The following is a 9,845-nucleotide window of genomic DNA, read 5'->3' as shown; positions in this document are numbered from 1 at the left end:
GGCAGACATTTTAAAACCACACAGATACGACATCAGGTACATAGCTTGTCGTTCCAGATCCCAGGGCACTCAACCACATTCACAATGCATTGTAAAAAGTTTTGGGCTTCGTACTGTATGGAAAACCATTCCACTGCACAGACAACCTCTTCTTTGCTGGGCAAACACCCAGCGAGAGAATGACATCAAACCTCAACAAGTCCTTGAAAGATACTTGAATCTGATATGGCGATCCAAGTATTACATTGCATATCTCATTGTAGGACAGCAACAGCCGAGTACCTGAAACTTTCATTACTGATACTGGGTTGCATGAATTCTTGTTCTGGTGGTGAAGATAATTACGGCGTGCCTGCACTGCTTAGTATCGCTACAGTTGCTGTCATCCTTCAATTGCTTTAAATTAATCTCTTGGAATGACCAACTCACAAAAAGGATTTAACTTCTAAGTGGATCATGGGGGTACTGTAGAAAACCACCTTGGAGGAGTGGAGCGCCATCAGAGGAAAGACTTGGACCTGCCAGAGTGGTTCTCAGCATGAGCTGTGACCATGCTATTGGTTGTGAGGCCGTGCTCATGGATCAGACACAACACAGAGCTGAAAGCATGAGCACAGCATGAGGCTGTAAAAAGCTCCCCAGAGGAGTAAAACCCAGGGTCTCCAGCTGGCCTGCAGCACATGTCCAGCCAACTGCTAAGGTAGAGTCATGGAATCATAGAATATCTCAAGTTGGAAAGGGACCATAAAGACCATCAAGTCCAACATTTGGCTCCACACATGACCACCCAAAATCAGACCACATGTCTGAGAGCATTGTCCAGACTCAGTGTCATGAAGTACTGAGCTTGAAGATGAACCCAACCATCCCTTTGGGGTTTGTTCCAGTATGCAATATGTCCCTTGCTTTTGCTTTCACAGTTTTCAATGGTTAGACACTAAATGCTGTTGTACACTTATGAGCTGGAATGAATATGCTCCTTTTACCAGCAATCTTTTATTTGCACAATTACTTATAGACAGGATGGCCAATATCCTCATCACCACACAAGCCTGCCAAAGCCTTGGGCCTGGGCTGTTGGGCAGCTTCCTGCTGGGAGATGCCAATAGATGTGCAGGAGTCCTGAAAATCAATAAGAAACATTAAGGTTAGCAAAGACTTCTAGAGCATCTAGTCCGACTGTTGACCCATCCCTACTATGTCCATTAACCGTGTCCCTCAGTGCTACATCTCCATGTTTCTTTTGGGGGGTTGGACTCGGTGACCTCTTGAGGTCCCTTCCAACCCCAGCAATTCTGTGATTCTTGAACACCTCCAGGGACGGTGACTCCACCACCTCCTTGGGCAGCACTCCCCTGGGCTCATTGTGCCAAGCATTCAAGAGTCGTTGGTCCTTTGAGGTCACGTGTCTATACAGGATCAATGCCTCATGTTCTAATTCCTTGCATCATGCCTACACATCTCAAAGCTCTTCCAGCTGGAGAATTAAAGATGATGCTTGAATTTAAGTTTCAGCAACAAATTGTTGCAGTTCTCCCACGGCAGCAGGCAGGATGGGCTCTGGGGGTGGGTTTGGCTCCCACTGCTGCTGGGCCTCGTCCCCCCAGACACAAGCAGGGTCCCCCATCACAGGCCCTGTTCCTGCTCTGCAGCTCTCTGCCTTGTTGTTAGCACGACAAAGCATGCCCTTATCGCCTGCTCACGCAGGCAGAATGAAAGAGAATTAGCTCTAAATTATACGAAATTCATTTGCTTTGGAGGGGCGAAATGTTTACTCTATTTAGAAATGTTCGTTATAGAGAGAGGACAGCATTAAGACGCCGGGTAATGGTCCTACCTGGAGATGAATCAATTTGCTCTGGTTTTTATGGCCACGCGTTTGTTTGTCCTCTCCGGTTCCCCGTGGAAAACGTGGGGCTGTAAATGCTGTGGGGAGCAGTGTGGAGCCGGGCTCCCCATCGGGATGAGGATGGAGCTGTGGGGAGCCCCCAGCCGCCCCATACCCCCACCCGGGATGGGCTCCGTCATGCCCTGCCCGCCACATATCCCCACCCCACGGTGATTCCCCATGGGGCAGACAGGCCGAGCCCCACATTCAGCACTGAGCTCCGGGGGCTTCCAACCCCCCAGCTTCCAGCCGAGGGGAGGGTGTGTGAGAAGTCTCCAGAGGGACCAAAGGACACCTCAAGCCCACTCCCAGGGAACACATCCTCTCGGTGGGGGTGGGCTGTGTCCCGGGCATGGTGCGTACCCCAGCCCAACATGTCAGGGGATGTGGGGGAGGGCTCCGGGTTGGGGGGGAGCCGGAGGAGCAGCGATGCCTATCAGTAATTCCCACTAATAAAATACTTTTTCACAATCCGCACTATAATTGGTTTACAGCCTTTTTTGTTTATTTATCCATAAGGGCTGCTGTTAAATGGCTTGGGAAAGCAATTGCTTAATGGCTCAATATTGAATCAAAGGCACGGTGTGCTTTCTGAGAGATGGGGGGCCCAAATGCATTCATAGCGGAAACTCATTTTCCATGTAATGGACTGGGCGCTTTTATGATCCCGGCTTCTGAGCCGGGTACCGGGGAACCTCCTTCCTCTCCTGCCCACGGATGGATCACCTCCACCGAGCCGGGCCGGGCCGGCCGAGCCCTCGGAGAGGGAGCGTCCGGTGCGCGCCCCGACGGCTGTGCTCAAAGACCGGCACGGAGCGCCCGGAACCGGGCACGGAGCTGTGGGAGAGGGGGGTGAGAGGAGGAGGAGGAAGGCCGGTCAAAGGAGAAAGCTTGCCTGCCTCTGAGCCGGAGAAAGCGGCCTGAGGGCCGAGCGCAGGGAGGCAGGGAAATGATCTTTGTCCCTTTCGGTAGCTCTCCGCCTCCCATAGCCTCGTCACCAAGTCAACCGGCACCAACTTGGAGCGCATTATCTCCGAGGGTCAACACATTGCAGCCCGAACCGCGGGGAAGGCTCCAAAATTTCCCCTTTCGGCAAACAATCCGCCGCCTATCGCTCTCTCTGCCGATAGCATTGTGGTCCCCCACGGCCGCATCCCTCGGGCAGGGGGCACGGAGAGCTCATGGCGCTCCTCTGCTGCGTGGGGTCCCCCCGCAGTTCCCACTCCCCGCTCCACATCCCCGTCCGAGAAGCCCCGACCTCACCCCGAAGCCAAGCCCCCCAGAAGTCGTTTGCCACCCCCGAATGTTTCTCTGCCCTGGAAGGGATGAGCAGTCCGTGTGCAAAAGGGGGGGGCACGCGGTGGGTTTTGGGGCCACCCCGCACGCCGGAGCTCCATCACGGGGCTCACCGAGCGGGGTCAGAGGTATTTGTCCAGCGGGGCGAAAACGGGGGAAAACGGTTCTGTGAGGCCGGGGCCACCCCGGTGGCCTCTTATGGGTCCCGCCCCGCCCCGGAGGGCTGCGGGAGGGCTCACGTGGGGGTGCGGCGCCTATGGGGAGGCGGCGGGAGCCGGGCAGGGCGGCGGGGCCCGACGGAGCGGCGAGCTGTCAAAGAGGGATCCCGGCGGCGGGAGCAGCCCGATGTGCCCCTAGCTGCCGGACCCCCCGGCCCGCCGCCATGAACACCGAGGAGCAGTACTACGCCTCCGCGCAGCTCTACAAGGAGCCGTGCGCCTTCCAGAGAGCGCAGGATTACAGCCCCAGCCCCCCCGCCTGCCTCTACGTGGGCCGGCAGCAGCAGGCTCCGTACCCCGGCTCTCTGGGGGCGCTGGAGCAGGGCAGCCCGTCGGACATCTCGCCCTACGAGGTGCCCCCCATCAGCGAGGATGCCGGGGTCTCCCACCTGCATCACCACCACCATCACCACCCTCACCTCCCTCCCCCCCACCAGGACGCTCTGCCTTTCGCCGACGGGGCGGACCCGGGGGCGATGGAGGAGCCTCGGGTGCAGGTGCCTTTCGCCTGGATGAAGTCCACCAAGTCGCACGCCTGGAAGGGGCAGTGGGCAGGTAAGCCCCGCCGTCTCCTCCCTTTCGGAAGGGACCGAAAGGGCTCCGGCCGTGGGGGTCCCGCAGCAGTCCGGCCGCTCCCCCGCAGCCCTCCGCTCCCGCCGCCTCCGGGTCCCCGCCGTCGGGTTGAGCCCGCCCGGGTTAAAGTCCCGTTCACATCAGCAGGGGAGGGGTGGCGGTGCCCAAACCACGCGCGGATCCCCACGAATTCCCTTTCCTCGACGAACCTTCCATCGGGATGGGGCGGGCAAGGACTCTCCGTCGGAGAGCTCGGGGGGCTCCCGCGGGGTCCCCATCCCGCGGCGTGCGGGAACGGGGCAGCCCCCGAAGTCCAGCGAGGAACCCCCCCGCTGCCCCCGGCGCCCCGCAGCCCGCAGCGGCGGTTCGGTCGGGATCGCACCTTTCCAACCCAGAGCCCGGGGCAGGGGGAACAATGCACAAACGAAACGGAGGTGCCAGCGAGGGGAAGAAACTCTATCGAGGCAGAAAGTTCCGCTGCGGAACAATATTTCTGTCTCTGCCTGCACAATGTTATCGTGTCCCGAGCTTTTGTCACGCCTATACGGCAAATATTATATTAATGGCTTTGTTCAAATAGACAGTTGAAAAGGGACTGGAGGGCTGAAATTACTGTGAAATAGTCTGGGAAGTCCCATTCTCAAAATACGTGTGTGTGTAAAGATATATATATATGTATTATTTTTTTTTTCCCTTATACCCGAGGAATGACCAAAACCTCGACAAAACAAAACTTTTCTCCTCTGAAGCCCCAAATCCTCCTCCGATTCTCCCGGGGGGGCTCCGGGGGCAGCGCTGAGCAGCACACGGCCCTGGGGATGAGCTGCGGATACCCGCACCGCTCCCCGCACGCCGAAGGGTTAAGGCTGGGAAAGACGTCTAAGATCTCCCGGTCCAACCGTCAGCCCACCCCACGGTGCCCACTGCCCACGTCCCTCAGTGCCACATCCAGACGGCTCTTGAACGCCTCCAGGGACGGTGACCGCACCACCTCCCCGGGCAGCTGTGCCGCTGCCTCACCTGTTTTGCAGAGGAAACGCTTCCTAAGATCCAACCCGAACCTCCCCTGGCACAACCCGAGCCCATCACCTCTCTCCCATCGCTGTGCCCCTCACACCCGTGCGGCGCCCGCAGCCAAAGCCCGGTGGCAGCGCTTGAAATCCTGACCCAAAACATTCATTTTTCACACCAACCGCGGCGTTCCCCTCCCGTGCTGCCAGACTACATTACCCCAACAGCGCGACTCCTTAATGCCCACACGCGTACAAACCGATCAAGAGAGATAAACCCGCGTTTTTACTTATTTTTTTCCCTACGCTTTTACGCATTTTACGTATATTTTCTATATTTCTCTATATTTCCCCACGGATGTGTCCCGGGGACAAAAGGCCAGGCGGCCTTTCCCACATCCAGCCGACCCAATCTCTGTTTCAATCGCGACGCCCCGGCGGTCGCACTGCCACCACTCCGAGGTGTCCCCCTGGGGCTCCGGCCGCGGGTGACAGCGCGGTGACGCCTCCCTCGGCTCCCGGCCCCTCCGGGCCACAGCGGAGGCCGTGCTGGGAACGGTGATGTCGCCGCTGTCGCCGTTTCCAGGATCACGGAACCAAAGGTCTTCCCTAGCCGGCCGATCCGGCTGCCCCCGAGCGGGGCTCTGCGCTCCCATCCCACATCCCCACTGCCCGCGGCCGGGACGGAGCCTGTGCACACCTGGGTGGTTCCTTTTCTCTTTTTCTCCACGCATTTACCTTGGAGAGGTCAGATTTGATTCTAATTTTTTTTTCTTTTCCTTTTTTTTCCCTTTCCTTTTTTCCCCCCCCTTTCCTTTTTTTTTTTTTTTTTAATTTTTTATTTATTTACTTTTTAAAATATAAATTATTTTTACCATTTCCGGCGATTTAATTTACTGGGTTGATATATTTCCACGTCGATTCAATGAACACTTCGCCCAAACGTTTACACAACGAACCATCAGCGGCCGTGGGAGCCGCGCACACCGTAGCGCAGCCCGAAGCCGGGGAGGGGGGGGGGGGGGATGGATGGTTCGGCTCTCACCCCTCTCGTCGCCCCCCGCGCTTCCCCGACGGGGCGGCCGCGGCCGGGGCTGACAGTGGCTCTCCGCAGGGGGTTCCTACGTGGTGGAGCCGGAGGAGAACAAGAGGACGCGGACGGCCTACACGAGGGCTCAGCTGCTGGAGCTGGAGAAGGAGTTTCTCTTCAACAAGTACATCTCCCGACCGAGGCGGGTGGAGCTGGCCGTCATGTTAAACCTGACCGAGAGACACATCAAGATCTGGTTCCAGAACCGACGGATGAAATGGAAGAAAGAAGAAGACAAAAAGCGGGGGACGGCCAACAGCGCTGATCCCGAGCAGGACTGCGTCGTGTCCTCCGGGAAGCTGCAGGGCAAAGAGGATCTGCAGCCGTGACCGCGGCCTCCGGCAACCCCTCCAGCCCGGCCCCGGCCTCGCTCCCGGACGGCGGAGGGACCCTCGGGGCCCCGGGGCAGCGCTCGGGGCCGCTTTCTCGGAGGATCCGTGGCGCTTCTCCCCTCGGAGCTCCCCGAGCCGAAGCGGTGTGCGGGGCCGGGACCGCGGTGCCCCGGGGGAGGCGGATCGCGGGTGGCCGACACCGACGGCGGCCGCGGCCCCGGAAGCGCGGAGCGGGCACCGCAGGAAGGGGAGCGGGGCCGGGCGAGGGGCTCTGCGGGTCGCCCCGCCGCTCCGAGGGGCTCCGCGGCATCGGTTCCGCAGGGGACTTCCGAAAGAAATCGGACTGGTGCTCGGTTCTTCGGCAACGCGGTTTGTTTCTTTTTCTTCTGACTTTGGGAAAGGGAAAGGAAAAAAAAAAGGGGGGGGGCGGAGGGGGGGAAGGGGGGAATAAAAAAAAAAAGAGAGAAGAAAATAATAATAATAATAATAATAGAAATAAAAAAGGCCGAGCTTCCTGCGGGCAGGATTTGGAAGGTTTCTCTCCCCGATGACACCGGGCGCACACACTGCCGTCGGGGCCCGGCGATGCGGGGCCGCTCTCCTGGCCGGGGCTCGCCGCGGAGGTCGGAGGCAGCGGCGGGAGGGGATAGTTTCCTTCCGAGGAAAAACTCCTTCCCTTCTCCACCGTTTCCCGACGTCCGGCCGTCGGGCAGGAACCCCACAGCGCCTTTTCTTCCCTGCGCGACTCCGGCGCTGCGCGGTTTTGTTTTCTCTGCGGCCAACGCGTTACGGCCCGGAGCGGTTCGGGGCCGCGGCTGTTCGGGGTTCCTTCTGAAGCCCGAGAAAAGCGGTTTGGAGCGGGGAAAGGTGGCGTTTCTCTCTCGTTCGCTGAGGAAAAGCTGTGCCGACAGCGGGATTTCGTAGACGCGAAACGAACGGTTCCCAAACCAGCGCTGGAAATCGAATTGGACGGGAGGAAGGCGGCTCTTAGCAGTTTCTTTTCCCATCTTGCGTGAAGCGTTTGCCTGTAAGGTGTCGTTCTGCTCCCTTTCTTTGCTTGGGGGCATTAATACGTGCTCACAAACACGTTCCTGGCCTTTTTCCTTGCACGTTGTGCAGCACCAGGCCTGGATCTCTTCAGTCACCCAAACGCCGTCAACGAGTGAGAGCTTTGCTAACGATTCTACGAGCGAACTTCCAATAAAGCTGCTCTGCCGAAGAACCAAACCCAGAGGAGCAACCCAAGTAACGCTGCCCAGACCCTGTGGGGACCAAGATACCATTTTAAACCTCAGCACTACTCCTCGCCATTAGTTTCACATCAGCCTGCCACTAGAAGCACCCCCTGGATCTGTTTCCAAACGCCTTCTGTGTTGGCTACACCGAAGCGGCACTCAGGGAGCCCCTATGAGAATAGATCCAGCTGCCAACAGGCGATCCTTCATGCCGAGAGATGGGGTTTTCTACTAAGATCCCAATGGGGGCATCTTGCTGGGTGAGCAGTGGATGTGGCAGCAGAGATGTGCCCGTCCTTTTCCCGGCACAACGCGTTTGGTTTCAGTTTTCTCCGTGCTCTGCTGTAACGATGGAGACTTTCTGAACTGTGCTGAGTTTGCTCCACCTGACCACGAGGCCAAAGTATTTCTGCAAGTGAAAGTAGAACCAGCTCTACATGATTTAGTTGTAATGAATAAAATCTTTTTCTTTAAAGAATTGACGTAGCTGATGGCTTTGGCACTTCCTTTTTTCCTATCCATCTTTCTTACAAATGCACCTATATATATGTATATATATATACAGATATATACATGGTCAGGCTGGATGTGGCTCTGGGCAGCCTGGTCTGGTGGTTGGTGACCCTGCACGTAGCAGGGGGTTGAAACTCGATGATCATTGTGCTCCTTTTCAACCCAGGCCATTCTATGATATGATTCTATGGTGTTAATTCAGTCCGGACAGCTCTGGGACCATGCAGAAGTAAATGTATGGCAGCCCCGGCACCACACTGAATAGGCAAGAGGTAGGAGATGGAAGGTTCGGGTGTTGTTATTTCCTTCTCAGCAGTACTCAGCTCCTTCAGCCATTGCCCCGCGTGGGTTGCTGCCGTCACAGATGAATAATGATGCCCATAAATCAAACCCGAAATTGGCGATTTAACACAAAGTGTGAAAGTTTTTCCGCTGCTGCCTCCCGTGCTGTGCTCACTGCTGCTGCCATGGATGTGGCAGAGGGTGGCTGAGAGGGGACACAGTGCTCAGGAGGGCTGTGGTGCTTTGGAGGGTGCCCCCCTCCCACAGCCACTGGCGTGGCATTGGGCAATGGTTGGGAGCCGAGTGCTGCATTTGGGGCTATGCACATTGCTTGCCCTGTGAGCAGGAATACCACTGGGTATGGCTGCTGACAGATCTACAACAATGGTCTCTTTTAATACCTACGGAGGACAACGAAATGTGGAAAGCTCTGCATCTCTCTTCTTGGAAGCAATGGATATCATTGACTTTCATTCAGCCATAGCTCATCCCTCCCCGGGGCTTCCAGCACCTGGCGCAGCCGTGTGCCCACACACCGCATTGGCTGCGAGCATGAGGAATGGGGCAGCAAAGTGGGATGCATGTGCAGCTGCAGCTTCCCCCGCTCTCTGCCCTTCCCCACTTCTTATCCTCCACCTCGTGCTGTCCCAAACCTCAGCTCCTCTACACCCAGGTGTACCTGGGAGCTCAGTGCGCACACAGACAGAGGAAAGAAGCTCAGTGCCTCCCTCGCAGTGTACTGCAGGGCTGAGTCATCACTGGGCAGCCTGGCCGTGGAGCAGGAAGCCCGTGCATGTGGTTCCCCTGCTGCTTGGCCTGACACTCACTGCCTTCTGCCTTGCTCCAGCAGCAGCACTGCAAGAGGGGGAGGCTGCGGCGGGGCTGCTGCCAACTGCATGCCCTCCGGTGGCACATCACCTTCCCAAGAGCCCTCAGCCTGGCTTCATCCACCAGCACCCATGGGAGGCAGGTGCCTCAGTAAGCAGCCACAGCCATCACAAACGACTCAGAAATACAGTGGGAATTGGGAAGCTGGAGAGTGAGCTGGAGGATCCGGCCAAGTGCAGAAGCATCCCAAGCAGGTGTGATATCTATGAAAGCACTGGCAGTGAAGGGGTCTGCAGGGCTTTGCTTCGTGGCAGAGGTGGACCAGATGCAATGAGCTCAGCTCCTCCCTGTCCTTTCCTTCTCAACGGGAACGCTTGGGAGGAAAGGGAGCACACCAGGGCCCGTGCCAGCACAGCAGGCTGTGTCAGCACCAGGGCTGAGCCAGGGCAGAGACACCCAGCCCTGGCCCATGTTTGGGCACCGCTTGCTTGCATTTGAACCCTTCTGCAGAGGAAAACAGCCGCATGCCTGGAGCGTGGGCTGCAGAGCTCCTGCAGAAGGGCTGTGCTGCCCTGTAATA

General features: G+C 57.4%; 1 protein-coding gene and 1 long non-coding RNA gene across 2 annotated transcripts; one reads left to right on the top strand and one right to left on the bottom strand.

Annotated features, from left to right (window-relative positions):
* Positions 1-977: 977 nt before the first annotated feature.
* On the bottom strand, positions 978-3,528 carry LOC107052126. Its single transcript, XR_001464338.3, has 2 exons — positions 1,838-3,528; positions 978-1,122 (listed from the first exon to the last, which is right to left on the bottom strand). It is a non-coding gene; the product is annotated as an uncharacterized LOC107052126 (long non-coding RNA).
* On the top strand, positions 3,466-8,128 carry PDX1 (pancreatic and duodenal homeobox 1). The gene is made up of 2 exons (XM_001234635.6): positions 3,466-3,957; positions 6,100-8,128. Exons 1-2 carry the CDS (start codon positions 3,567-3,569, stop codon positions 6,402-6,404), a joined length of 696 nt encoding a protein of 231 aa, XP_001234636.3. The 5' UTR covers positions 3,466-3,566; the 3' UTR covers positions 6,405-8,128.
* The last annotated feature ends 1,717 nt before the right edge of the window (positions 8,129-9,845 follow it).

The sequence above is a fragment of the Gallus gallus genome, chromosome 1 (assembly GCF_016699485.2).
Source record: "Gallus gallus isolate bGalGal1 chromosome 1, bGalGal1.mat.broiler.GRCg7b, whole genome shotgun sequence".
In the NCBI taxonomy this organism is placed as follows: Eukaryota; Metazoa; Chordata; class Aves; order Galliformes; family Phasianidae; genus Gallus; species Gallus gallus.
Note: the sequence above shows the minus strand (reverse complement) of the source record. Positions and strands in the feature narration are given on the sequence as shown.